At 44.0% G+C, this 24,672-nt stretch overlaps 1 protein-coding gene across 4 annotated transcripts in view; it reads right to left on the bottom strand.

The window, feature by feature from the left end:
* STAC (SH3 and cysteine rich domain) overlaps positions 1-24,672 on the bottom strand; it is a 100,368-nt gene that overhangs the window by 44,104 nt on the left and 31,592 nt on the right. For 3 of the 4 annotated variants that reach the window (XM_068558588.1, XM_068558585.1, XM_068558587.1), the window contains exon 2: positions 19,532-19,808. In XM_068558588.1, the coding sequence (XP_068414689.1) occupies positions 19,532-19,808 (277 nt within the window). The remainder of the gene's footprint in view (positions 1-19,531; positions 19,809-24,672) is intronic. The other variant, XM_068558586.1, reaches the window with a different exon arrangement.

The following is a 24,672-nucleotide window of genomic DNA, read 5'->3' on the forward strand; positions in this document are numbered from 1 at the left end:
CAAGAAGAAAATTTCCAACCTAGAATTTTATACCCAGCCAAATTACTAACAAGTATGAAGGCAGAATAAACACATATTCAGATCCTCAGGAGTTAAAAATATTTAACTTTCCATACACGCTTTCTTAGAAAACTACTGAAGAATGTGCCTTAGAAAGATGACGAAATAAATCAAGGAAGAGGAAAATATCAGACTCAGTGTGCAACACAAGAACAACATAGAGGACAGGTAAATGATATGCCCATATGACAACACAGTAATAGCCCTAGACGGGAGCCACAGATGAAGTGAGGCAGTAGACTTGGGAAAAAATGGAACTTAAACATTTATAGAGCTTTTTTAGATTTGGATATCATAATAGATATGGCATTAGACAGATATATGAGAGTATATAAAAAAAAACAATTATAGGTGCATGAAGAGTCAAGGCAATGAAAAAGGCAATTTCCAGTATGAAGCAACATAAAACCTGTGTAAGGAAAGAAACGTAATCATGGTACAATACTAGAATCAGAAGTGAGCAATGGTCATAATAGTGTATAAAGTGACTAGTTAACACAAAATTGTGATAAAACTACTTGGGAAGATGAGAGAGCAAGGGAGCAGCAGACTGTGATGTGACTCTTGTGGGAAAGTGAGAGTGAGGAAGAAGTGAACAAGCAGGGGTTGCTGGAGGGGTTAGAGCTGAATCCTCATCCTCTATAGCAGGAAGCCAAGACATGTTTGATTCATCAATAAATAGTAGTAGAAGCACAGGATTTAAAAATACTGAAATGAATGCCAGAAGCAACAATTAAAAAGGATGAAAGTGGTTGCCTTTCAGAAGCGAGTCTGGGTTATAGGATGAGACAGTTTCCATTGTAGTATTTTCAGTACCATCAGTACCACCTTTAAACTAGTCTCATGTACTACTGTGACAAAAAGCAAAGTTGAACTTGCAGGAAACCAGGTCAAGTCAGCCCCTTGGAATGCTGTGGTCCTTGGAATATGGAGATATAGTGAAGACATGGGGCCAGATCTTCACAGAAACCATCAGTTCTTCCCTGGGATATGAACTTCTAGGAAAATCGAAGATAGTTCTATGAGTTACAGTTGAAAATTGTTAAGAATGTGACTTATGATATTGAGATGGATTTTGGAATGGATCAATGCAAACCAATACAACACTGATTAACTGTTGGGCACTGAGTCATTTTATGAGCCTGGTATCATTTGCCACTATGGATAAGTGAGCTGTCCATAGAAAACCAAGTGTTGAAGCTCCAGTGAATGAAGAAGTTTATATATAGATGTTAGGAGAAAATATTGAAGGGGTTTTCTCAATGCAAATGGCTGAATCAACTACATTGGATGACAGGCTTTTTAAAAGAAATGATATCGACTGCAGATATCTATAATACAATTGGCCAGACTAATTTTGATAAGATTTTGCCATCGAGGCATTGCTTACCCCTTGGTTGAATTTCATATAGTATCAGAGTTAAAGATAAAACAATTGTTGCCCTTGAGATCACTTACCTAGAGGAACAATATGGAGAATGGGTAAAAATAAGAAAAAGAAATGTGTAAGAAAAGAAATGTAATCAGTACGGTACTTAATCAGCGGTGAACAATAGTTAACATTGTTACTGATAATTAGTTTGCTTCCAGATTGTACAACCATGGCATCACTCCTACAATTTATTTGATAAAATTAATGTAAATTAGACAAGAAAGGTACCTTATTATGATATGGGAAAAAAAACTTTAAAAAATCTAGAAATAAATAATATATATGTTATAAATATGAATATCTAGAAATAGATTCATAAATATTTCTTGGATTACATAAAATATATATAAATGATTCAAAGGTAAATATAGATGAGATAGTTCAAAGATGTTCTAGGCCCCTATTCTTATCGGTTTAGCTACTGGATTCCCCTCAGCCTCTGGCAGTACAGGCCATGGCTGGGCGAGGAGACTGCAAGGGATCAGGAGATCGCTTGCATCAAGAGTCTGCAAAGCCTCGGAGGGCCAGAAGCCAGGCTCACAGAAGGGCCTCAGAGCCACAGATGAGAGCAAAAGTGGAGGGTGTGTTTTCAGGGCCTGGGCAGACCAGAGGCATTTAAGGGCTAGGGACTATGCAAACAGTAGTAAAGATGACAGAGTTAGTATTTTTAAACTAAAGGCCTTAACAAAACCTCCGCTGGGTGATAAAAACCGGCATTATAATGCAGCTAGCATTATTCATGGGCCATTTGCCTTTGAATAAACACTAACGCAAGGAATGAAACAGAATTCCGTAGGATTCCCTCCCTGATGGGACCTCTGCTGACTCTCCTTGCTTCATTTTCAATATGCTCCACCTTGAGCTACTCCTTGGTTTTACCAGATCATTTGTGGCTCCTGGCAAGGGTGGCCGGCTCATGCCGCTTGAGCGTTGCTCACATTGCCTCCTCTGCCTTTCTTGCTCAGTTGCTAAACAGCTTCCCATTTTCTTGAAGCCCTTTTAAGGATTTTCCAAAGCCTCCTGCACACACACTCTCCCTGCTTCCATCACCTCAGGACTGACACTCTCCTCTGTTTCCAGGTACCTTTCACAAAAGGCCCTTGACTTGGAGTGATGGCTTATTCACCTCTAGAACTCCTGTGGCCAGGAAAGGGCTTGGCACAAAGAACATTCCTGTCCGTGAGGAATGATCAGCCTACTCAGACCTGGGCCAGAGAAGCGCCCAGGCTGAGAGAATGCTGGGGTTCTGCCCCACTCATGCTGTGGAAGGAGTGAGGTTCCTTCTTGTGGCCCCTGGCTCCTGGAGGCGTGCGTGACTACGGGGTTCTAGTCGCCTGCAGATCTTTACTGCCTGGGCTCCCAGCTGGTCAGTCTTGCTTTTCATGCCAAAGTTCCAATGTGACTGCATCCTGGTTTGTTGGGACCCAGAACTCTCCAAGCTCCCGGTTGACCCTACAATCCAGGCCAGAATACTGTTCCATCTGATGACTGCCTGACCTAGGAAGGGGCTGAAAGCCGATTCTGGGAATCACTCCTTCCGTCTCTGCTACTGATTCCTCAAATCCTCCTCAAAGCAGATGCTGATAACTATCTGGACCTGTCCTCATAGTGTGGTGTATTAGGAAGAGTGTGAGCTTCAGAATTTGAGCAATACAGCTTAAACTGCCCCCAAACTTCGGAAATCACTCAATAGTTAGAAAGTTTTCTGATAAAGGGGAAAAAACGGGAACATTTTTCCCATCACAGTTGAACTCTACTCATGAGAACTTGATGAAAAATAACCCATGCTATCTGTCCCCTACTATGAGTTCAATTGAACAAGATGGTTTGAAGACCCCTGGGCCATCTTTCCCCGACTATATTCCCCACTCCCTGCCACATTACATCTTTTCCAACTCCTTCCTAGCTTAAAAAAATTAATGGCATTCATTGTTTATAAATGCTTCTGTTGATCTTTCCTATTTCGGTTTCTGACTCCTAGTGGAAAAACTCTCCCTACTTCTCCCGCCCCTCACTCACACTGAGCTCCAAAAATAGCAACAGGAGTTGGGTTGGCTCAGGGCTTTGTGTTTGGAGTCCATAGCCTTTGCCCTCTGGGTCACCAGTTCACGTCCTAGCACCATGGCCAGCAAGCTTTCCTTCTGTTACATGTGTGTGGCTTGAAGTTTTGAGACATGTCTTCGTGAATGATCACTTTCTCATGACCATCTGGAATACCCCTGACCTCAGTAATAATCTCTGCTGCTGTCTTCTCCTCTTCTCTGAGGTCTGCAGTTTTCACAGTCTCATTTGCTTTCTTCAGAATTGTTCTTCTAGCTTAGGGCTCAAGAATTTGTATTTATCCTCAGCTCTCCTAAGAATGGATTGGCCAATCTATGCTGTACCCCGTCTCTCCATCTCCAAAGTGCTTTCCGAGGAATTTGGCATGCTATTAATCTCAACCTTTCATACATACAGATAGCTTTAATCTTACTGAACAATTTTTGAGTTTTATAATCCACAAAGAACATTCACTTGTATCAATGTATTTAATTATCAGTAAATTCCATGAAGTAGGTATTGTTATTTTCAATCTCATTTGAAAGACACTGGGATTAAAAGATGCTCAACATTGCTAATTATTAGAGAAATGCAAATCAAAACTACAATGAGGTATCACCTCACACTGATCAGAATGGCTATCATGAAAGACTCTACAAATAATAAATGCTGGAGAGGATGTGGAGAAAAAGGAACCTTCCCACACTGTTGGTGGGAATGTAAATTGGTAACAGCCGCTATGGAGAACAGTATGGAGGTTCCTTAAAAAACTAAAAATTGAGCTACCATATGATCCTGCAATCCCACTCCTGGGCACATATCCAGAGAAAAACATAATTGGAAAAGACACATGCACCCCTACGTTCATAGCAGCACTATCTACAATAGCCAAGACATGGAAGTAAAACCTAAGTGTCCACTGACAGATGAATGGATAAAGAAGATGTGGTATATATACATACACACACACACACACACACACACACACACACACACACACACACACACACACACACACAGGAATATTACTCAGCCATAAAAAAGAATGAAATAATGCCATTTGCAGTAACATGGATGGACCTAGAGATGATCAGACTCAGTGAAGGAACCCAGACAGAGAAAGACAAATATCATATGATTATCACATACACGTGGAATCTAAAAAAATGATACAAATGAACTTATTTACAAAACAGAAATAGACTCACAGACATAGAAAGCAAATTTGTGGTTACCAAAGGGGAGCCAGCGGAGGAATAAATTAGGAATTTGGGATTAAAATATACAGATCACTATATATAAACTAGACAACCAGCAAGGACCTACTGTATGGCACAGAGAACTATCCTCAATAACTTGTAATAACCTATAATGGAAAAGAATGTAAAAAAGAATATATATTTATATATATGTATAACTGATCACTTTGCTGTACACCTGAAACACAACACTGTAAACAAACTGTATTTCAATAAAAATTTAAAAAAAAGAAATTGGGACTGAGAGAAGGTAAAGCAATTGTCCAAGGTCACTCCATCCACTAAGTGCAGAGGCAGAATGCAAATACCCACCCCAACCTCTCTGCCCCATTCTGCCTCTCTCCTGGCTCTCTCTTGCAGTTCTGTATTTTGAATTTGTTTGCAATGATCCACTTGTAGATGCTCACTAGTGCCACTGACGATGACTGTCAGGGCAGTGAAAAAAGTTTCACTTCTATAAATCTGATGCGACAAAGCCCTTCTTTGCCTTTGTCAGCTACTGGAGGTTTTAGAATAAGCATCAAGCTAAGGAGCTTGAGTATAATTCTTTGGGCAATCAGGTCGAGCAAGCATTCCTGAGAAAAGCAGTAATTCGATGTCAGTTTGCTTTCAGAAGAGGGTTGGCAGCAGTGTCAAGGGGAGATGAGGCGGTAGAGATGGATAAAAGAACATAGTTTAGGAAGTTCTTGAAACAGTTCACGTGAGATGTGCTGAAGCCTGGCCTGAGGCAGGAGCAGTGGGAAGAGGGGAGCAAGTTGGCCATGGAGAAGTCACAGAAGTAGAATTGACAGAGTGTGCTGCTCATGGGTGGGGTTTCTAGAGAGAGGGGCTGGGAGAAGTCAAAGAGAGCCTTGAGGCTCTGGCCAGGTAGATGGGAGCACGCAGGTGCCATGTGCCCCAGTAGGAGAGGCCAGCAGTAAAGTGGCAGGTTTTATGGGGGAAGGAGATGATTTGCTTCACTGTGGGAAGATGTAGGCATTTCAGCATCCACAAGGCATCTAAGCAGCAGAGTTCTTGTAGCTGAAGTGAGAGACCAGAGCTTGGGAAAGAGGCCGGCCAGCACCAGTACGTGCCCCCTGGGACAGCAGGACAGGAAGACAGGGACAAGCAAGGAGCCCTGAACCTTACTGCTAAGTGGGCACCACTGCTTTGGGGCACTGTCTCATTGCATCTTTATACCACATCTATCAGAGAGATATTTTTATTTCTATTTTTAAAATGAGAAAATGGATGCTCAGAAAATGTTCCTTGAAATCTCCTTCTCAAAGAGGGCTATCAGGCTGATCTCACGTGAAGTGATACAGTCCTTCTGGGTCAGAGTCAAGCTGGTTCACTGTCCCGCCTCGGTTATAATAAGTCATTCTTGTGATTTCTCTTTATGGCATTACAGTGCTTGGATCTTAGACTGTAAGGGACCAGAATGAAGCAGATGTAAACTCTTGAAGCCATGTTCTTGCCGTGTCAATGGAAACACACATTTCCCTGATTGGAGGTAAAGTGTGTGTGTGGTGAGCACACGTGCCGGCAGGTATCTACGTGTGCACTCCTGTGCTTGTTTGTTGTCATGTTGTTGGGACGAGGAGTGTGGGGTAGCTATAGGCTTCTGGATCTTTCCAGGTAAGCTTAGCATGTGATAGAATAGTCTATGCTTTGTTCTTCTGGTTCAGCAACCAGTGTTTGATCAACTACAAAGAAAATGCTTTAGTATTTCTCTTCCCCTCATCTTCTGTCCTTAATAGCTGGGTCACAGTTTATAGGTGTCTCCCTTACACACACACACACACACACACACACACGTATACACACACACACACCTGCCGGATGCTTTGAGCCCCAGACACACACAAAGGGCTGTCCTATTTTTTTTTTTTTTTTTTACTACTGGCCCAGTTCTGCCATTTATGTGATATCCCTGGGGCTGCACAAGCAAAGGGACCTTTCTAAAGTAGGTCAGTGGAGTGTTCCCTGCCCTGGCAGCTGAATGCAGGCACAGGATACGCATCTTCCAACAGGTCTCTGCCTCCCCTGTTTTTAACAGCAGATGGCCTATTCCAGGAGATCCCTAGCTTCCAAACACGGAATTAATCATGGGTCCTTTCTACATTTCTCTGCCACGGCTTGGTCTTAACCTCAAGCAGGAAGGCATAAATCGGCAACATCACAGTCAGGAAAATGTTTTGCAGCCACAAGTTTAGAAAAGGCTTAAAGTGAATCCAGAATTCACCGTCTACTTTCTGTCCACCCAACTCCACCTTGATAGATTTCTCCTCCTTTCCATCTGTCCTAGGCAGGTTTTTAATTTCTTGGTAGGTGGGACAAGGAGGAAATATATGAAGCACAGAGGGTCTCAGAAGAACATGGAAATATATATATTCAGAATCTATTGGCTATGATATTACTAAATAGCATCTAGCTGGTGACCTAGACCTTCAGAGAATGACTAAAAATGTAACAAAAGACTGCCTTGAATTATCATTCTCCCCTGTCTGGCCAGTTATTTATGCAGTGGAAATACTCTCCTGTACTGTCATTTCTTTCCACTAAGGTATGATTTTAAAAGGCTCCTGAAATACAGATCTCTTCTTTGGGGCACGAATAACATTATTTCTCTGGAAATCATGTTTATGCTGTGATTCAAGAAATCACCAAAACACCTGCAAACATCATGATGGATAATAATTTAAGAGGGACAGTCTCTTTCCTTTGGCTACCTTTTTTTTCACAATTTTCCCCTCAAATTTGGCCACTTAAGACTTTGGTCAGTTACTAGTAAAATAAACAGTTCACAGGAATGAAGTCCCTCATTTTCTTTCGTACACTGATAGGATAGCAGCAGTGTCTGACAGGCTGGGAAATTTTTATTTTATTTTTTATGCATATAAAGATTCTCTCATCACCACCTGGTCCCTTTCTTATTCTCAATAATCATGAGATGTTTAAGGACAGGGTGGGAGGCAGTGCCCATGCCTTCCTAATGTCAGCAGATGTGTACCTTAAGAAAAACAACTTTAGGAACAGATGTGGAAGTATGGCTAACATCACTGAGATGAACCAGCCTCTAACAGTTCCTTTGGGTGCCCGACTTCCCCAACTAGTCCCCCAAACAGGACTCAGATATTCTCCCATCAGTGATGTGGCTTTGGGACATCCCAGTCTGATGCTCTGGATGGGGGTGTGGGATGGGATGGCCTTGGAAGGCCAGTGAGAGCATCACGAGGCCTGTTAAACCCACCCTCCCCAGTGGACACTGCAGCATCTGCATGGGAGGAGGCCCCGCAGGTCTTCATTTGAAAGAGTGAGGGGCTCCTCCTCACTTCTTCCAGTTTCTAGATAATTCTGGTCTCTTCTCCTTTGGTACCTCTCAGTGTCCTCACTTGAATTTATGAAGGTATTAGACATCAGCACCGGGCCGGTACACAGTTGGTGTTCAATGTTTGATGGATCCATGGCTGTTGAGATTACCTGCAGTTCTACCTTCTTAATTGTGAATATTTTTCTGTGTATAATAAAAATAATCATAACCATAATTCTGATAATAGTCATCAATGGTTGAGCAGTCATTTATCTATTAATTCATTCAACAGATTCATACTGAACACCTGTTACAGGATGGGTGCCAGACTCCGTGCTGAGGACGCTACAGTGAACACAACACACCACAGCCTCTGCCCTCAGGAGGTTACACCGTCAGATTTGCCATTCACCTCGTCTACGTGACTGCATTAATCACCTGTCTCCTTTGCTCCTTTCACAGTGTTGTAAGGGAAGATGCACTTTAAAGAATTATATTATACTAAACAGAAGACAATTATAGACAGCATCTGCTTTTGGTTGACAATAAAATACAAGAGAACCAGATATTACAATAAAGGAGTCAAAAGAAGGAATAGGGACTTCCCTGGTGGTCCAGTGGTTAAGACTCCGCGCTTCCATTGCAGGGGGTGAGGGTTTGATCCCTGGTTGGGGAACTAAGATCCCACATGCTGAATGGTTCAGGGGGCCAAAAAAAAAAAAAAGAAGGAATAAAAAACCGGGAAGAATGCATGGGGAATACAGGACAGCAAAAAAATAAAATTTCACAATCAAAATCCTTATTAGAAGAAGTGAAGGTTAGAACTGATAGTACAGATGATTTAGTTGCTATCATAAAGCAGCAGTTCTCAGATCTTTGGATTTCATGGACTAAAGTAAAAGGGGAGAGCGTGCAACTAGCTTCAGTGAGAGCAGAGTGGACAGAGGACAAAGCCGCAGAACAGGCTGAGGGACATTAAGTGGAAACCGCACGAATTCCCGGATTGGACTCTGCTCACCATTCTGCCCCAATCTGCAAGAGATGCATGAGCCAAGCAAGGGGGCCCATGGCAATGTCCTTCCTTATGCCTTTGGTACCATATCCTCTTGAAAAATATTACTGGAAATATACTGAACAACTGAGAAACAAAAATAAGAGCTGAAGAATGGAGATGTTACGTGAGAATAGAGCTGGTGGTAAATACTAAAATCAGTTAAAACTGGAAATGTCTAAATCAATGTATAAATCTTGTTATAAAAGGTATGTATATCTTAAGATTTATTCTCAAATGTCTGAATTGCAAAACATCGGAAGAGCAATAAAAATATGGATTGACAAGAGGGCCGTACTTAATTCGCAAAAACAAGAAGTGGAAATACTATTGCTGGCACGATGGGAGTTGGGATTAAAAGTTGGATAAGCTTATCTGCAATAATAGAGGAATAAAAATATCATATTTATTTTACTTTTTAATAACTTGAAAAATGTGGAATAAAGAGTGCTTTTTGAAAACCTCAGAGGTAATTGTTAGGAGAAGAATATATTATATATCTTTCAAACTGTGGAGGTTCTAAAAGGAAAGAACATATAAATCACACATCACACACATGCACACACACACACGAACTGGAAGGAAACAGGAAACACAGAATAGAAATCATGTAGTACCAGACAAAAGGAAGCCAAATATTTCACTCATAACAATGAATACTAATGCATAAACATCTTCCATTTAAGAAGAAAAATTTAGGATGGGAAAAAAAAGAAATCTAAAATCCAATTATGCTTATTTTCGAAAGAAGCACTTAGATGACACGACAAAAAAGGTTTAAAGTTACAGGTAGATAAAGGCATATCAGGCAAGTATTAAAAAACTAAGGTGGGGGCTTCCCTGGTGGCACAGTGGTTGAGAATCTGCCTGCTAATGCGGGGGACGCGGGTTCGAGCCCTGGTCTGGATCCCACATGCTGCGGAGCAACTAAGCCCATGCACCACAACTACTGAGCCTGCGCGTCTGGAGCCTGTGCTCCGCAACAAGAGAGGCCGCGATAGTGAAGAGGCCCGCGCACAGCGATGAAGAGTGGCCCCCGCTTGCCGCAACTAGAGAAAGCCCTCGCACAAAAACGAAGACCCAACACAGCCAAAAATAAAAATATAAAAATAAATAAATAAATAAAATATTACTATAAAAAAAAAAAACTAAGGTGGAAGCATTATTATAACAGTGGGATTCATGACAGAAGTATTAAACAGGATAGGAAGCTGTTTTATTTGGCTATGGATATAATTCACAATGAAGGAATCCATGTTATGACACTTTGTGCGCTGAGTAACTTTACATGAAAATATGCAACACAAAGGAGAAATACAGAGAAAGATGACAGATGAGAAAATTGGCCTTCTGTGTCAAGCTTCCTTTTGGGCAGGCTGCAGACTTGATACACCAGGGGAATGGCTTGCAAGGGGATTAGGGAGTTTTCCATGTTCTTCTATTTCTGTTGGTTGGTATTTAAGGCAGACGATTTTTTTCCCACTCACTCACTACTCTTTTTAAAATACCCACTACATGCCGATGGGTGCTGTGCTGCCTGCTGTGGGAATAGGCACCTGCATCAGACCAGATCATGCCTTCAAGGGGTAGACTGTTTGAGAAATGACATGACAGTTCAGAGAAAGTGGTCACCACAGGAACTGGAGAAAGCCTTTTCATTGATTTGGTGCTGGCACGGATGGAGAAATGGGGCAGGAAGGAAGGGTGTCCCAGATCTTCCAGAAGGAAGAGCAAAAACGCTGGGGCACTGACAAAGGGCTCAGAACACATTAGGACCGTTGCAGGGTAGCGTGGTGAGCAATCTGGTAACACGGGCAGTCCTCTCCAACTCCCATGGTCCTGTCTTCTGTTTTGGCAGCAGGTCAAGTGATACCATGCAGTCCCATGTGAGGTCCCAGAGCATAACACTAGCCCCTGACAGAAGCTACTTCCACCTCTGTGTGAGGCTCTAACATACCTCCTTCCTTGGAGCCTACCAACATCCATTTCTGCTCAATCTTTGCTGGAAGGCATGTGGTTTACTTTTTCATTTAAGTCATTTTAAATGAGAGAGAATGTATTTCTTAAAATACTTGGCAGCAGGCGTAAAATTTCAGGAAACTAATGGAAGACGTTAGCTGAAAAGTATTTTGTGCCCCTTTAGTTAAAAGGTGCTGAGTACAATATTCTCTGAGAACACGGGATCTGAACTGAAGTCTTAATAACTCTTTAATGAACTTGCTTTTGCAGGCACTGTAAAGGCTTTCCAAACTGTGTCCATTAAAGAGAGACATGCCAAAGAGCGTTCAATGACAGCCGAGTGGAATTAGGGAAAAGAAAATCTTCAGGAGGGAGACCTCCGTTATTACCCATTTGCTCCACTGCCTCTGTTCTCCACTGATAACACTTGGTTGTCTTCAGGATAGCAGGACTTCCAAATGCTAACGTGTGCTGTGATTATACAAAGGGAGTGTACTGTACAGCATTTTCCAAACACATATTTTACTATAGAAAATCCTCCCTCCCCAAATCTACGAAGCCTACTTCTGGGATTACTTTTAGAAGCTCTTCCTTTTAGCATCTTGAACTCTGCCTCACTGTATCATCCATCATTGTGCGCCTGGGACCCCGAGCAAGTTTAAACCCTCTTCCAGATGAGATCACTTCAGCTATTTGAAGACAATGACGGTGTTCCCCAAAGTCTTCTCCCAGCCAAGCATTGCCACCTCCTGCAAACATTCCTCAGCCGGCAGGGTCACTATCTCCCTACCCTGGGTGTGCTCCAGTTTTATTTACTTTCACTTAAAACTCTGTCCCCAGAAGAAACACAACTCTCTCAAGGCGGCCAGATAAGCAAAGAATACAAAGAAATTACTTCTGTTGGACTAGGCATTACGTTGCCTTTTTGTCCCCTAGTAGAAAAGTAGCAGTTAACTTACTGCTACTTGTAAGCAATTAAGACTCCAGAGATTAACAATCCCATAGGGCAAACCACTGAGGTCTAGGTACCACATTTTATGATGGACACATACCACAGCCCAAAGGAAAATATACATCTGAAATTTAAGAAAAATGTTCTAGAGAGCACTTGTATTTTCTTATTTATAAGCTGCACAGCTCCTAAAACAACTGTCCAGCTAAATGATTGATGGCATCTCAAGAGTTTTAATTCCATCCTGAGAATACGTAGATTTTACATTTGCTTTTTAATATTCCCCTTGATTTCTGTTTGGCGTTTCCCACCAAGAAACAACTTCAACGGTGAGCGAATATTTCCATTCCAGGTGTGGTTAATGTTTCAATGTTTATGGCTTTTTCAAGCAATCGGATGAGGTCCGAACAGGTCAGGAAACAACTAAATTAATGGTCAAACAAAAGCATAACAGAAAAGTCCTGGACTCAGTGTAATGTAATATTTCCTCTCCTTATATTATTCATTATAATGATAACACAGTGTTATAGGTACAACAATGCCAAGGTCCATCTGCATTTCAAATTCATTCCTAGTGGAGGATGTTTTTATATTGCATCTTGTAGCATTAAAGTGTGTTTACAGAGATACTGAGGCTGTTAGTGCCTCGCCTAGATTTTATTTATCTTACTGACACTGTGAGTATTGGCTCCGAATGGCTCACAGGTGCCCTTTTTCAGAGAATTGTTCTCAGCCAAATGGGATCCTCTTTGTCTGGGATGTCACACTCCCACTGTCCCCTGGGGGGCAGCCATGGCCAATGACTGAGCGACAGGAGTATACAAAGGCCAACACCCTGGTCTCAAGGTGCGGCTACTTGGCTATGATAAAATCTGTGTTCCAGAGCTCCCCCTGGGTGGAATCATGTGACGTCAACTCCAGCTGAGACCACATCCTTGCTCAGCTCCTCCCCCTGCCCGGTCCTGTTTCTCTGATTCCCCTTCTCCTGAGGGCTCTCCCCATAATAAACCACTTTCACTAGGATCTCTAACTCTGTCCTGTTTTAGGGATTCTTACCCAAGACAAAGCCATTATTGTTTTCCCCAGTGGTTGCTACTCGGACAGTTAGAAAGTAAACGCGCCTTTGACTGCAGTGACTGTATGAGGAAACTTGACATTTTAGGCAATGAAATCCAGCCTTTTTGCTAAATATTTGTTTAGAAAATACGTGCCCATTTAATATGCTGTGTCTTCTAAGTGGCTGCCAACTAAAAACATTTAGCTAATTTAAAAATAGTTTTGGAAACAAGGTGTCAGAATGGATGGAGTCCCTTAGAAAAACCTCCTTAACTGACAGAGTGGACTCATGCACTGAGTTAGTTATGCTAATAGTACATACTGACTTGTTCGAGTCTTTGCAATTCCAGTGAGATGCAGATTACTGCAAGGAAATTCAATGCTCTCCTGAAACGAGTCACTGTAGACAGTTCATTGTAAAGACAGAGTGCCCTTAGATGGAATACATGTACTGGGTGTCCATTGAAGACGAGTCCCCCGCCCTAACTCCCACTGCCAAGGCGTAAAGATGGCAAGAGTGGACTGTTTTGGTGGAGGAAGTATTTTTCTTCTAAGCAAGTACAAGAGGATTCTCCTAGTCTAAGACTGGCTCTTGAATCCTGTTGACCCAAAGGCTTGGGCATCCAGCATTGGGGCTGGTGAACACACCTAACTGCCTATTTCTCTCATGTCTCCATGAAAGACTGGCTTGATCATCTTTGGCTTGCACAGGTGACCACATTTCTGGAAAGGAGGTGATCATAAAGGGTAGCCATGTCATGGAGGCGGGGGGCATGCCATAGTGCCTGCTTAACCCAAGGGGCCTAAGAGCAAGGTCAGCAGGGGAGGAGCAGTCTCAGGTGTCAAGTCTAAGGCCAAGGGCAACGCTGGCACTAGGGAATGAAGGCATGAGTGAAGGAGCCAAGGAAATTAGAAAGAGATGGGCAGGGAATGAGGCTGGGGTCCTGGTCTACTTTTACTGCTACTTTCTGGTGGCAAATGTTTAGGCTTTCCAGCTTTAAGGCCTAGGCAGCCAGGCGAGGCACACATGTGAGACCCTGTAAACCCAACTCTGAGTGTCCGTGCCAACTTAGAAATCCTAGACAGCGAGGATGCCAGATTCCGTTTATTTTTATACAAATATCCATCAGCTAGAAACTGCACAAATGAGATTTGATTTTTCTTGGCCATCATTACATAACCTTTGGTTCTCAGTTGAAAGGAAAATACCTGCTTTAATACGTTCTCTGGAATGTCATTCTAAGGGGATAGTAGCAGTGGTCTTTCCCCAGAATTTAGAAAATGAAGATAAGCTGAGGCTTAAAGAAAACAAATCTTCAGGTGATTATGTAGAGACAGGAGGTTAGGTTTGCGGAGTAAAGAAAAAGGGCAGATCAGCTGTGCTCTATCACAGATTACAAGCCCTGGGCAGTGTTTCGGGAAGGATAACGTCCCTCAGCCTCTGCTTTACCTCACTCCTCTTCCTCTCCTCGCCTCCTTCCTCTGCCTTTTCCCTCTCCCCGTTCCCTCCGGTCTCACATCACCTCTCTAATACCCTTTCTCCTTTCTTTGAAGGAGGCTACTATTTGGTTTACTTGGTTTTCATCTTTGAAAAGAGCAGTGTGCCTTGTTGACCGTTTTCTCTCTTTCTTCTCTTTCTTTTTATGTTAAAAAGGCGGTTACACTATACATTTAATTCTGAGAAGAGAAAAGTATAGTGAAATCCTCCTTAACACAAAGCATTTTTTTGGTGTGATTTTCAAAACAGGATCTTTCAAAATTGTCACTGTACTTGAGGTGTACCTGGAATCCTCTTTAGGGTAATGACTGTGACATTCCTCAGAGGTGAACTCATTTCCATTAGTTGTTTTAAAAAGACACAGGCTGTGGGTCTTTTCACACTCGTCATGAGACTGAAAATAGAGACTCATCATCACCTATTTAAGGGTTATGAATAGCACTGCCTTGAAAAGGACCGGTGGAAATCTGTGTGGAAATTGAAAATGATGCATCAAATTCCGAAGCTAGGTAGGTAGACACAAAAACGAAGTTGGAGGCCAAACTGCCTCAGAGTTCTGAGCAAAAGACATGATGAGACCCCCTCCCTGCCATGGTAACGGTCAGATGCCAGGCATCACTTCCAGATGCAGAAGGGATGTGGAAGGTAGTTTAGCTCTAAGACTTAGTAGTGTCTCCCAGACAAAAAAGGCTCCGTAGTGCAGAGGCCATCCTAAGCCCAGTGGTAGGCTGGATTATTAACATTCTTCACTCTGTCCTTCGCAGGTGGCGTTGCTATCCCTGCTACTGAGGGCAGAGTGCACTTCTCCATCCTTGGACATGGGTTTGACCCACATCCCGGTGGAGTACCCACAGAAGTGACAGTTGGGTTCCTCCAACCCAAGGCCCTAGGAAACTCTGTATGCCTCCACTTGTCCTTGCCATTAGAAGGACATGGCATGGCAGCCCATGGGTCCAAGGAAAGGGTAAGAGATAAGGAAGAGAGAGAAGACGCAATAACTGAGCTGAGTCTGGATCAGCCAAACCCCAGGTGATCTGAAGATGCTGAGTAAGAGTAAAAGAAAGCTGTTTTGAGCACGCTGGAGTTTTAGAGTAGTTGTGATACAGCGATTTTTTGGAAATCCTTGACTGACACAAAGCACTCTTCCTAAATGTGGCCTGTTGGAAGGAAGAACATGAATAATAATAGTGACTAGAAAATGAGAGTGTAAATAGATAATGGTTTTCTGAGGATGAGGACGGGCCTGTGTGTATGGTTGCAAAAGGGGCTGGTGTTGCTCCCCATTTTGAATAAACACCCCCACACACACCCTCCCCCCGCCAACTGGGTCTTGGCCAAGGGTGAAGGACACCGCAGAACCCTGCCTTCCCGGCTACACTGGAAACCACTGATATGTCCACGTTCAATGATGACAGACACTGGTCTCTTTGGGAAGCAGCAGGGTCTCATTTCAAAGAATATCGGATAATGAAGTAGGGGAAGATCTTCAAGACGACCTATGCCTGGGAGAAGTTAAACTACTCGCTACTCATAAGGCAGGCCCTTCAATTACCGGTCAAGTGCCTCAGTTAAATGGTTATATTCTCCCTGAAATTCGTCTTTTAACTTTACCCCTTGTTCCCAACCCTTCCCTGTAAAGGCACAGAGAGTAAGTCTCTTGACTTTTCCAATATGGTATTTTAAAACACAGTTGCACATCCAAAGTCTTTTCCACACCAAACTCCCAGGGTTTCCTCACAATCTTATTTTGGCACACCACTCACCATTCTGATCACTCTTCTAGACACCTGCTTGCTCGTTCATCTCCCTCACAGAATGGGAAATGCAGAATCAGAGACGATATTTAACGTGTATGTAAAACACTGCTGTGTAGACAAGGGACTAATTATTTTGTTACCATGACATTATTTTTTTAATTATTTATGTCTAAAAAGTGTCAAAAAAATTTTTTTTGTTACACTAATTTGGTTTACCCTCTAAATAGCTTTCTCTTCTTTAGGAAAATGACTATCTTCTTGTTTAATAATAATGATAATGATATCAATTCCAATAACCTTCCTCTGCTGAGGTCTATCAGATGCCTGGTACTTCCCTTCTGCCAGTTCATTAATCCGCACAAAACCCTGAGGGTGGTATTATCATCTCCACATAAAATGAGGACACAGGTTCAAAGAAGGCAAGTCACTGGCACGAGGTCACACAGCTGCACGGGGCTCTAATCCAGGCTGTCTGGTTCTACACGCATGGTCTTTCTACCATCCTCACTCCCTCATCTCATTTCATCTGGGAAGGGAAGGGGCTAATTGTTTCATGGGAATAGCCAGGAGCAAAACATGGGTCAGTGCTCTCCCCATTCTGCGTACCATATGGAAAGGTACCTCTCTGCCCACTTCAAACTAAGATGGCCTCTCACCCAGTGACATCACAAAGCCTTTGGCTGGAATACAACTATCACATGACTGGCATCAGAGACAGGATGGAAAGGAATCAACAGAGGCCAGTCTTGTGATCTTCAGCTAAGGTTTTCTTCTATTGCCATGGTGGACACTGCTGATGCCCTGCCCAGATACCCTGTACTGGATAGGTATAGGCAGAACAATGGCCTCCCAAAGATGTCCATGTCCTAACCCCCAGAACTGGTGAGTAGTTATGTTACGTGGCAAGGGGAACTCAAGGGTGCAAATGGAAGTAAGGCTGCTAATCAGGTGACCTTGAGATGGGAAGGTTATCCTGGTTTATCCAGGTAGGTCCAGTGTAATCACAAGAATCCTTAGGAAAGGGGGAGAGTCAGGACCAAAGAGACGGTGGTGTGAGAAAGACGTGACCTGCCACTGCCATGCTTCATTGCACTGAAGATAAAAAGGGGTCACAAGCCAAGGTTTGGGCAGCCTCTAGAAGGTGGAAAAGACAAGAACATGGATTCTCCCCTAGAGCCTCCAGAAAGGAATGCAGCTCTGCGGACACCTTGATTTTAGCCCAGTGAGACTCACTGTGGACTTCTGATCTCCAGAACTATAAGATAATAAATCTGTGTGGTTTTAAGCTACCAAGTTTGTGGTAATTCGTTATAGCAGCAAAACCTCACTAATAACACTGGTGGTATCTGTGCTGGCTGCTCGTGGCTCACAGCTGTCCCTTTCTTCAGAAAATTGCCATCGGCAGAACATGAGCCACTTTGCTCAGGGATTTGAAATGACCTCCATCATGGGAGGAGGAGGGAAGCCCACTGATACCAAAGGCTGGGCTCAACGAAGGACCAACTGGTGAAATTCATGCTCCAGACTCCCGCAAGATCCACCTAAGACCACTTCCTAGTTTAGTTCCTTCCCTTCTCCATCCGCTTCCCTCTCTCCCTCTTGTCCTGAGAGCACCCTCTCAGTAAATTACGTGCGCTTGAGTCCCCATGTCAGGCTCTGCTTCTAGGGAATCCGACCTGAGACAACTGTCATACTCACAAGAGGTGTTGGGCCATGGGAAATGGGTACTGAAGGGGAAACGGGGGGCTGGGAAGGGTGGGTGTCAGGGCTGAGGAGCTGGAAGGTGAGATGAATGACATATCAGGGCCACACTGGGCCCTGGCTCCGAGCTTGGGAATCAGGCTCTTGATCTTAAAGTGTTCTTCCCTGAAGCCTTCACGGCCAAGCCCAGCACTGCAGCATCCAGGCCGTAAGTGAGCAGGAGGTACGGCGTGGGCCTGGCATTGGGACCCCACGTGGGGAAGGCCTGTCTCTCACACCTGTTACCCTCTCGGTGGCTGTCCAGGCATTCTAGGCTTTGCTCGGCTTCATACCTGCAGGATCAGCACCGTCTCCGGAAGATAGTCCCCATCTCAGCCAGCCTTGCATCTTTTGATGTCCAGCCTCATTTCCTCTCTTAATTCCAGCCTTCTGCCCTTCAACTTCTCCTAGGGTGGGTACACCCTAACTGCCCCCTGAGAGCACACGTGGGCGTCTCCTTCCCCCTTCTCTCTTGTTCTGCAGTGACCCGTCAATCACCAGGACACGCTGCTGTTCTGGAAACAACGGGTTTCAATTCACTCTGAGTTCCACCCAAAGTACCTTTATGGTTTCCTCCATCTGTTTGGTCACTGGGTTTCCACCGTGGGACAGGCAGAAGAGTGTTTACTGCAGAATTTCTGTGCGCCTGGCTCTCAATGGCTCAGGTCTTCCTTCTAGCTGGGACATTTTATAGGTCATTCTCTTCATCTGGGCACAACCCCCAAGACGCTCAGGCTATCACCATTTCTCTGAGGTACCAGGAGTGAGTCCTTTCCAGGTCCAGAGTTGTAATCACCATTCCAACTGAACCCCTGTCCTGCCTGGGTCAGTGCCTCCCTGAGGTCTCCTGCCTTTCACAGCTGCCTGTCTCGGTCATTCACCTGTAGCTCACCAAGCCACAGACCCCCTGCCCAGGCGACCCCAGATAGACACGGCCACGCATACTGGAGAGGACCCTGCAATGCGTCACTCAGATCTCCCTGCAGAACAGAGGCCTTCGAACCCCAACTGCCCAGCACCTTGATTGCCTCCCACGGATTCCCTCTCCCTTAACTGCCCTTAGCTAAAAAGAACTACTCTGTTCAAGATTTTGCCCCCTCCCCAGGGGCTGCCCGTACCCGGTGAGAGGTGATGCAGGCGTACAAAGTCCCAGACCTCTGGCCTCAACGCGAGATGACTGTACAGGGCCTGAGAGCTCCCTGGGGATCGGCTGGAAGCTTTCTTCCATCTATACCACAACCCAGCATCTCCCTCTGCCCAGCCCTGCTTCCCTTACCTGTTGACACATACTGTTACCCCGAGCGCTCCCAAACAACCCTCCTGCATATCAGACAGGCTCAGAGTCGTGCACAGGAACCTGGACTCAGGTACACCCCTCTCACCTGGCTTTCCAGGGATGCAGGGACCTGGAGGAGGAGGCAGAGGGACAGCTTACCCACGATCATGTGGTTGCAGACATCACAGAAAGTGGGCTTCTTGAAGATGTGCTCCTGAAAGGCGTGGGCCTTGCCGCCGCCTGGGTACAGGCCGGCCCTGGTGACTGTGGACGTCAGGCATCCGGGGGAAGGGAGCAGGCTGGAGCTGGGGCTGACCTCCGAAAGCATGTCCGCCTGCAGTTTCACATCACTGTTGGTTCGCTGGAAGAAGTTGTCAGCACTTTTGCTCCGTAAACTCTTGGTCTTGAAAGAAAGTGATCGTTTTAGTTTCTGGAGCTGCAATGCAATGACAGAACAGACTTACGATCAATCGTGCAGACTCCTGCTGTGGGGCTGAGGCCTGCTCCACGGACTGCTCTGTTCCTACGGACTTCCTCAGCCCCTGGGGAGGCTCACAGGTGTCCCTGAGGGGGGTGGGTGATGCCAGCAGCCCCTATTCCACCGCCTGCCCCTCCTCTCTGCCTCCCTGCCCTCCCACCCACGTGTTGTCAAAAGAGCCCACTGCTTTGGACACCATTTGCCTTTTGAATTGGAATCACTGGAAATATTAATTGTATGAACTCCTGGGCTCAAAGGCTGGGTCCCTCATGCTGGGGTCTCTGCTGGTCTTTCTCTGCTGTGGTCCCTTGGCAGCCATCTGTCTGTTCACACAGCAAAGCAGAGGAGGCCACTGTCTGACTCGGAATTAATCTGGCTAAAGTATCACAGAACACAAGCCGGAACTTCTCAAGCCTGCTTGGGTCCGAAGCAGTGTGTGTGCGTGTGCGTGTGTGTGTGCATGTGTGTGTGTTTGAGGAGGGCACGGTGTGAAATTACCCATTTGACTTTCTCTGCTCCTCCCTGCGCCCTACCTCTCGGTTTTGGTCATGGTAAACTCGACCATTTCTCCTTTGCCTTTGGGACCCATGGAGTGGCAGCACACGGGGCTGGAGGAATTCTAACTCGGTTTGGTCCAGTCTGCACCTCCAATCTAGTTTTCACGTGGCAGCCGGAAGTGTCTTTTGGAAACAAGATGTGAGCCTGTTGTTTACAATCCTTCACAGAGTTTCCTTTGTTCTTTATAAATTTAAAGGAAAGCTCCTTGCCATGGGCTCCATGGGCCGGTAGATTCTGGATCCCAACGACAGCTCACACCACCGTCCACCTTGCTCTGCCCATCCCAGCCACAGTGGCCTTTTAAGTCTCTGGCATTTATTATGCTTTTTAATCACCAGCCCTTAGTGCATCGTTTCCCCTCTCCCCAGATAAAAGAAACGAACCACTTAGCAGCTGCATGACCTGTAGTAGGTCACTTCACCTTTAAGGCGGTTTTCCTTTTGTGATTGAATATCCATGCCTGTTGCCTGGAATTAATGTCTAAGCCCCAAAGCTGTAGACAAAAAAGTGCTCATCACACTATTCTAATAAAGGCCTCCATCAAGTGTGGTCAGACACCCCTACTGGACACACAAGATGTCTTGATCTGGCCTTGCCGAGTCTAGCCACCTAACCTAGCCATCAGCCCCCCAACTTCTCCCGCAGAAGATCAGGAAGATGTGGTGGTCTTAGTGTTTGGGGTGGATGCCACAGTTCTCTACCCTTCCCCTTCCCACGCCCCTTTGCAAGGTGACCTCGCAGCTCCTCCCATCAAAACTGGAGTTCCTCGAATCTTGTTGGTTTGGGGAATTTGACCAACAGCAGGCGGCAGAGCAACTTTAAGCCACTTCCAAGCCCAAATCTCAAGGTGCCCTGTATGCTTCTGTCTGCCCCCTTGGAAACCTGCCAAACTGCCACATGGACAAACCCGATACAGCCTGAAAGGACGATGAGAGACGCACAGTCCAGAAGCCCCCATCACTCGAGTGACACCCCCGAAGCAGGGCCACCCTGCTCCCTGCAGGGAATCAAGGAGCGTAGATGAGACCAGCAGAACTGCCCAGCTGAGTCCCGCTCAAACTGTCAACCCACAGAATCATCAACTAAAGAGATGGCTGGTGTTTTGAACCATTAAGTTGAGTATCTATCGTGTGTACACAGCAATACAGTGCTGTTCTCCCCACCTTCCGAACAGGTGGTGGGCTTGTGCCTTGCTGCCCATTTGAAGTTGGCCGGCACCATGTGAAGCCAGTGTTCTACTTCAGGGAACTGCGTGGCGTCGGGGGGGAACACCCTGCAGGGCCCTCTAGAGAAGCCCCACTAAGACCAGCAATGGAGCACCGTCAGCCTGAGAAGCAGCAGTAACCTACATAAAAGGTCAGAAACCGTGGGCCGCCAAGGCTCTTGTCCCTTTCCCTCCGCCCTACAGCCCAGACCCAGCAGAGGGGCTGGAACTGCCACAGGAGCAGGGAGGAGGAGCTCCTGGGTTATCTTGGAGTGTTTGTTACTGAACCGCAACCTAGCGCATCCTCACTGATGCCGGGGAAGGGAGTCACGAGCCCTTGGGAGCACAGCACTTATTTTGAAGAGGACCCTCCATCTCCAGCAAAGCTAACTGCGAGGGGGCTATGAAGCAATCGCTCTGTGAGACTGAGCCCCACAGAGGTGAGGGCCTGGAACCAGCAAAGGAGCAGGACACACCTTCTGCACATCAAGTCCTTCTGGCTGTAAATTGGACTGACGCGGGAGGAAGGGAGACTTAGGCAGGAGGCGAGTGATTCAGATACACACACACACGCGCACACACGCACACGCACACGCACACGCACACACATATACATATATACATATAGGATATATGTATATATAGGCTATATGTACATAGGTATACATATGTATACATATATACATATAGGATATATGTATATATAGGATATATGTACATATGCATATATGTATATATGTAGGATAGTAAGAGGTTCAAACTGCTAGGTATAAAATAAATAAGCTGCAAAGATGTAACGTACAGCACAGGGAATATAGCCAATACTTTATAACTTTATATGGAATATAATCTATAAAAACATTGAACCACTATGTTGTACACCTGAAACTAATATAATATTGTAAGTCAACTATACTTCAATTGAAAAAAAAGAACTTGAACATAAGTATCTGAGTCTACATCTGGAGACTTTTCCATACTCTGGTTCTGCTATTTTGTAATGTGTTAACTCAAGAAAAACTTACTTAGGTGTTGAAAAAAGTGGCTAATGGATTGTCAGTTTACAGGCTGAATCCTTTGTGTATTTCATACACTGTTTCTGATCCTTGACTTTTCATTTTGAAAGCACTGCAGAACCCCTCTAAAGCTGCACGTTAGATTTATAGGAACCTAGTACACGGTTTTTGGTTTAACAGCAGCTTGGAGAATCAGAGCAGCAAACAGAATCCCAATTCTGTTTAAAGCCCCATCTGATGCTTTCTCTGGTTTTAACAATCTATTTAGCTAAAGGTAAGGGGTAAGGGCAGTTTCTTTTGTCACATGAACAACAGATCTGCTTCTTTCAGATAATTAAGAAAAAACCCCAGAGTTAGATTACACCAAATGAGGAAAAAAAAAAACTACTGATTTTAAACATTAGCTATTAGGTGTTAGAAAATTATTCTGAATTCTTCAATTCAGCAGGGCTCTGGATTGCTCACCTATGAAAGAGCAATGCAGTGAAAACTGCATGACCTATTTTTTTTTGAACTTTTTATTTAAAAATAATTTTAGTAATACAAAGATTGCAAAATAGTAGAATCCCCGTGTAACTTTCACTCACTTTCCCCTAATGTTAACGTCTTACATAGTACAATATAGTAAATTGATTGTAACCAGGAAACTAACACTGATATAAAACTGTTAAGTAATCTACAGATCTTATCAGATTTTCCAGTTGTCCCATAATGCCTTTTTTTCTGGTCCAGGATCCAATCCAGGATTCCATATTGCATTTAGTTTCGTTTCCTTAGTCTCTTCGATCTATGTTAGGTCCTCAGTCTTTCTTGTCTTTCATAACCTCTACCTTTTTGAGGTCTACAAAACAGTATTTGGTAGAATGTCCTTCAATTTGGGTTTGTCTGATGTTTTCTCATTATTAGATTGAGGTTATATATTTTTGGTAAGAATAGGACAAAAGTGATGTGTTCTTCTCAGTGCAGCATATTAGGAGGTACCTGACGTCAGTATGTCCTGTTACTGGTGATATTAACTTTGGTCAGTGGGCTGAGGTGGTATTAGCCAGGCTGCTCCACTGTAAAGTTACTATTTTTCTCTTTGTAATGAAAGAGTTTCACATAGGGGAACTACTTTGAGATGATGTAAATATCCTGTTTCTGATCATGCATTTGTCCTCTAATTTCAACATCCATCCATGATTCTTGCCTGCAAAACTTATTACCTGGTGTTTGCCTAATGGTGATAGTCTATTTCCATTATCCTTCTATATTAATTAATTAGTATTCTCCTCCTCTTCACCTATTTATTAATTATTTGTTTCTATTAGTATGGACTGATGGATCTTTGCTTTATTCTGAGTTACAATTTCCTACTACCATCATTTTGTTACTCTAATTGTCCTAGGTTTGGTCACCGGAAGCTCCTTTAGGTTTGAATCTGTGTCCTTTTCCACATGCCCTGACTATCTTTGAAGACTTCCTTACTTGCTGACACTACAGGGTTCTCCAGGCTTATCTTATATTTTCCCTGTTCCAGTCTTGCAGCCAGCATTTCTCCAAGGAACCCTGGTTAGTTTTATTAGGGAATGGTACCTATGAACTGCTATCTGGGCAGAAAATAACTGCTCAAAATTTAATCATTATCTAGTAGTTTATAGATCTTTTTATTGTTATGTACATATTTTATAGATTTATAAAAACTTTATCTGCCATTTGTATAGCCAGGAAGAAATGAAAATGGATTTTGGTGAACAAATGCAGGTCTCTGCCTCAAGAAAATACTAGAAGCAATCAAATGTCCATCCATAGAGAAACAGTTAATTAATCCAGTACCCCATTCGATGGAATATTAGACCACAATTAAAGAGTGAGTTACATCTCCCATGCTTTTTTTTTCACTCACAAGACTGAGTTTAGTGCTATAAAATGAATATCTGCCCATGTTATCTCCCCAAGTGAGATGAAAACTTTCCTCTCCTTGTCCCCTCAGTTTGTCATTCATCTTTGACTTTATTTACTCAACGTGTTTACGGAGGATGAATTTAAAATTTTATGGAGTCAA

The sequence above is a fragment of the Eschrichtius robustus genome, chromosome 12 (genome assembly GCF_028021215.1).
Source record: "Eschrichtius robustus isolate mEscRob2 chromosome 12, mEscRob2.pri, whole genome shotgun sequence".
NCBI lineage: Eukaryota > Metazoa > Chordata > Mammalia > Artiodactyla > Eschrichtiidae > Eschrichtius > Eschrichtius robustus.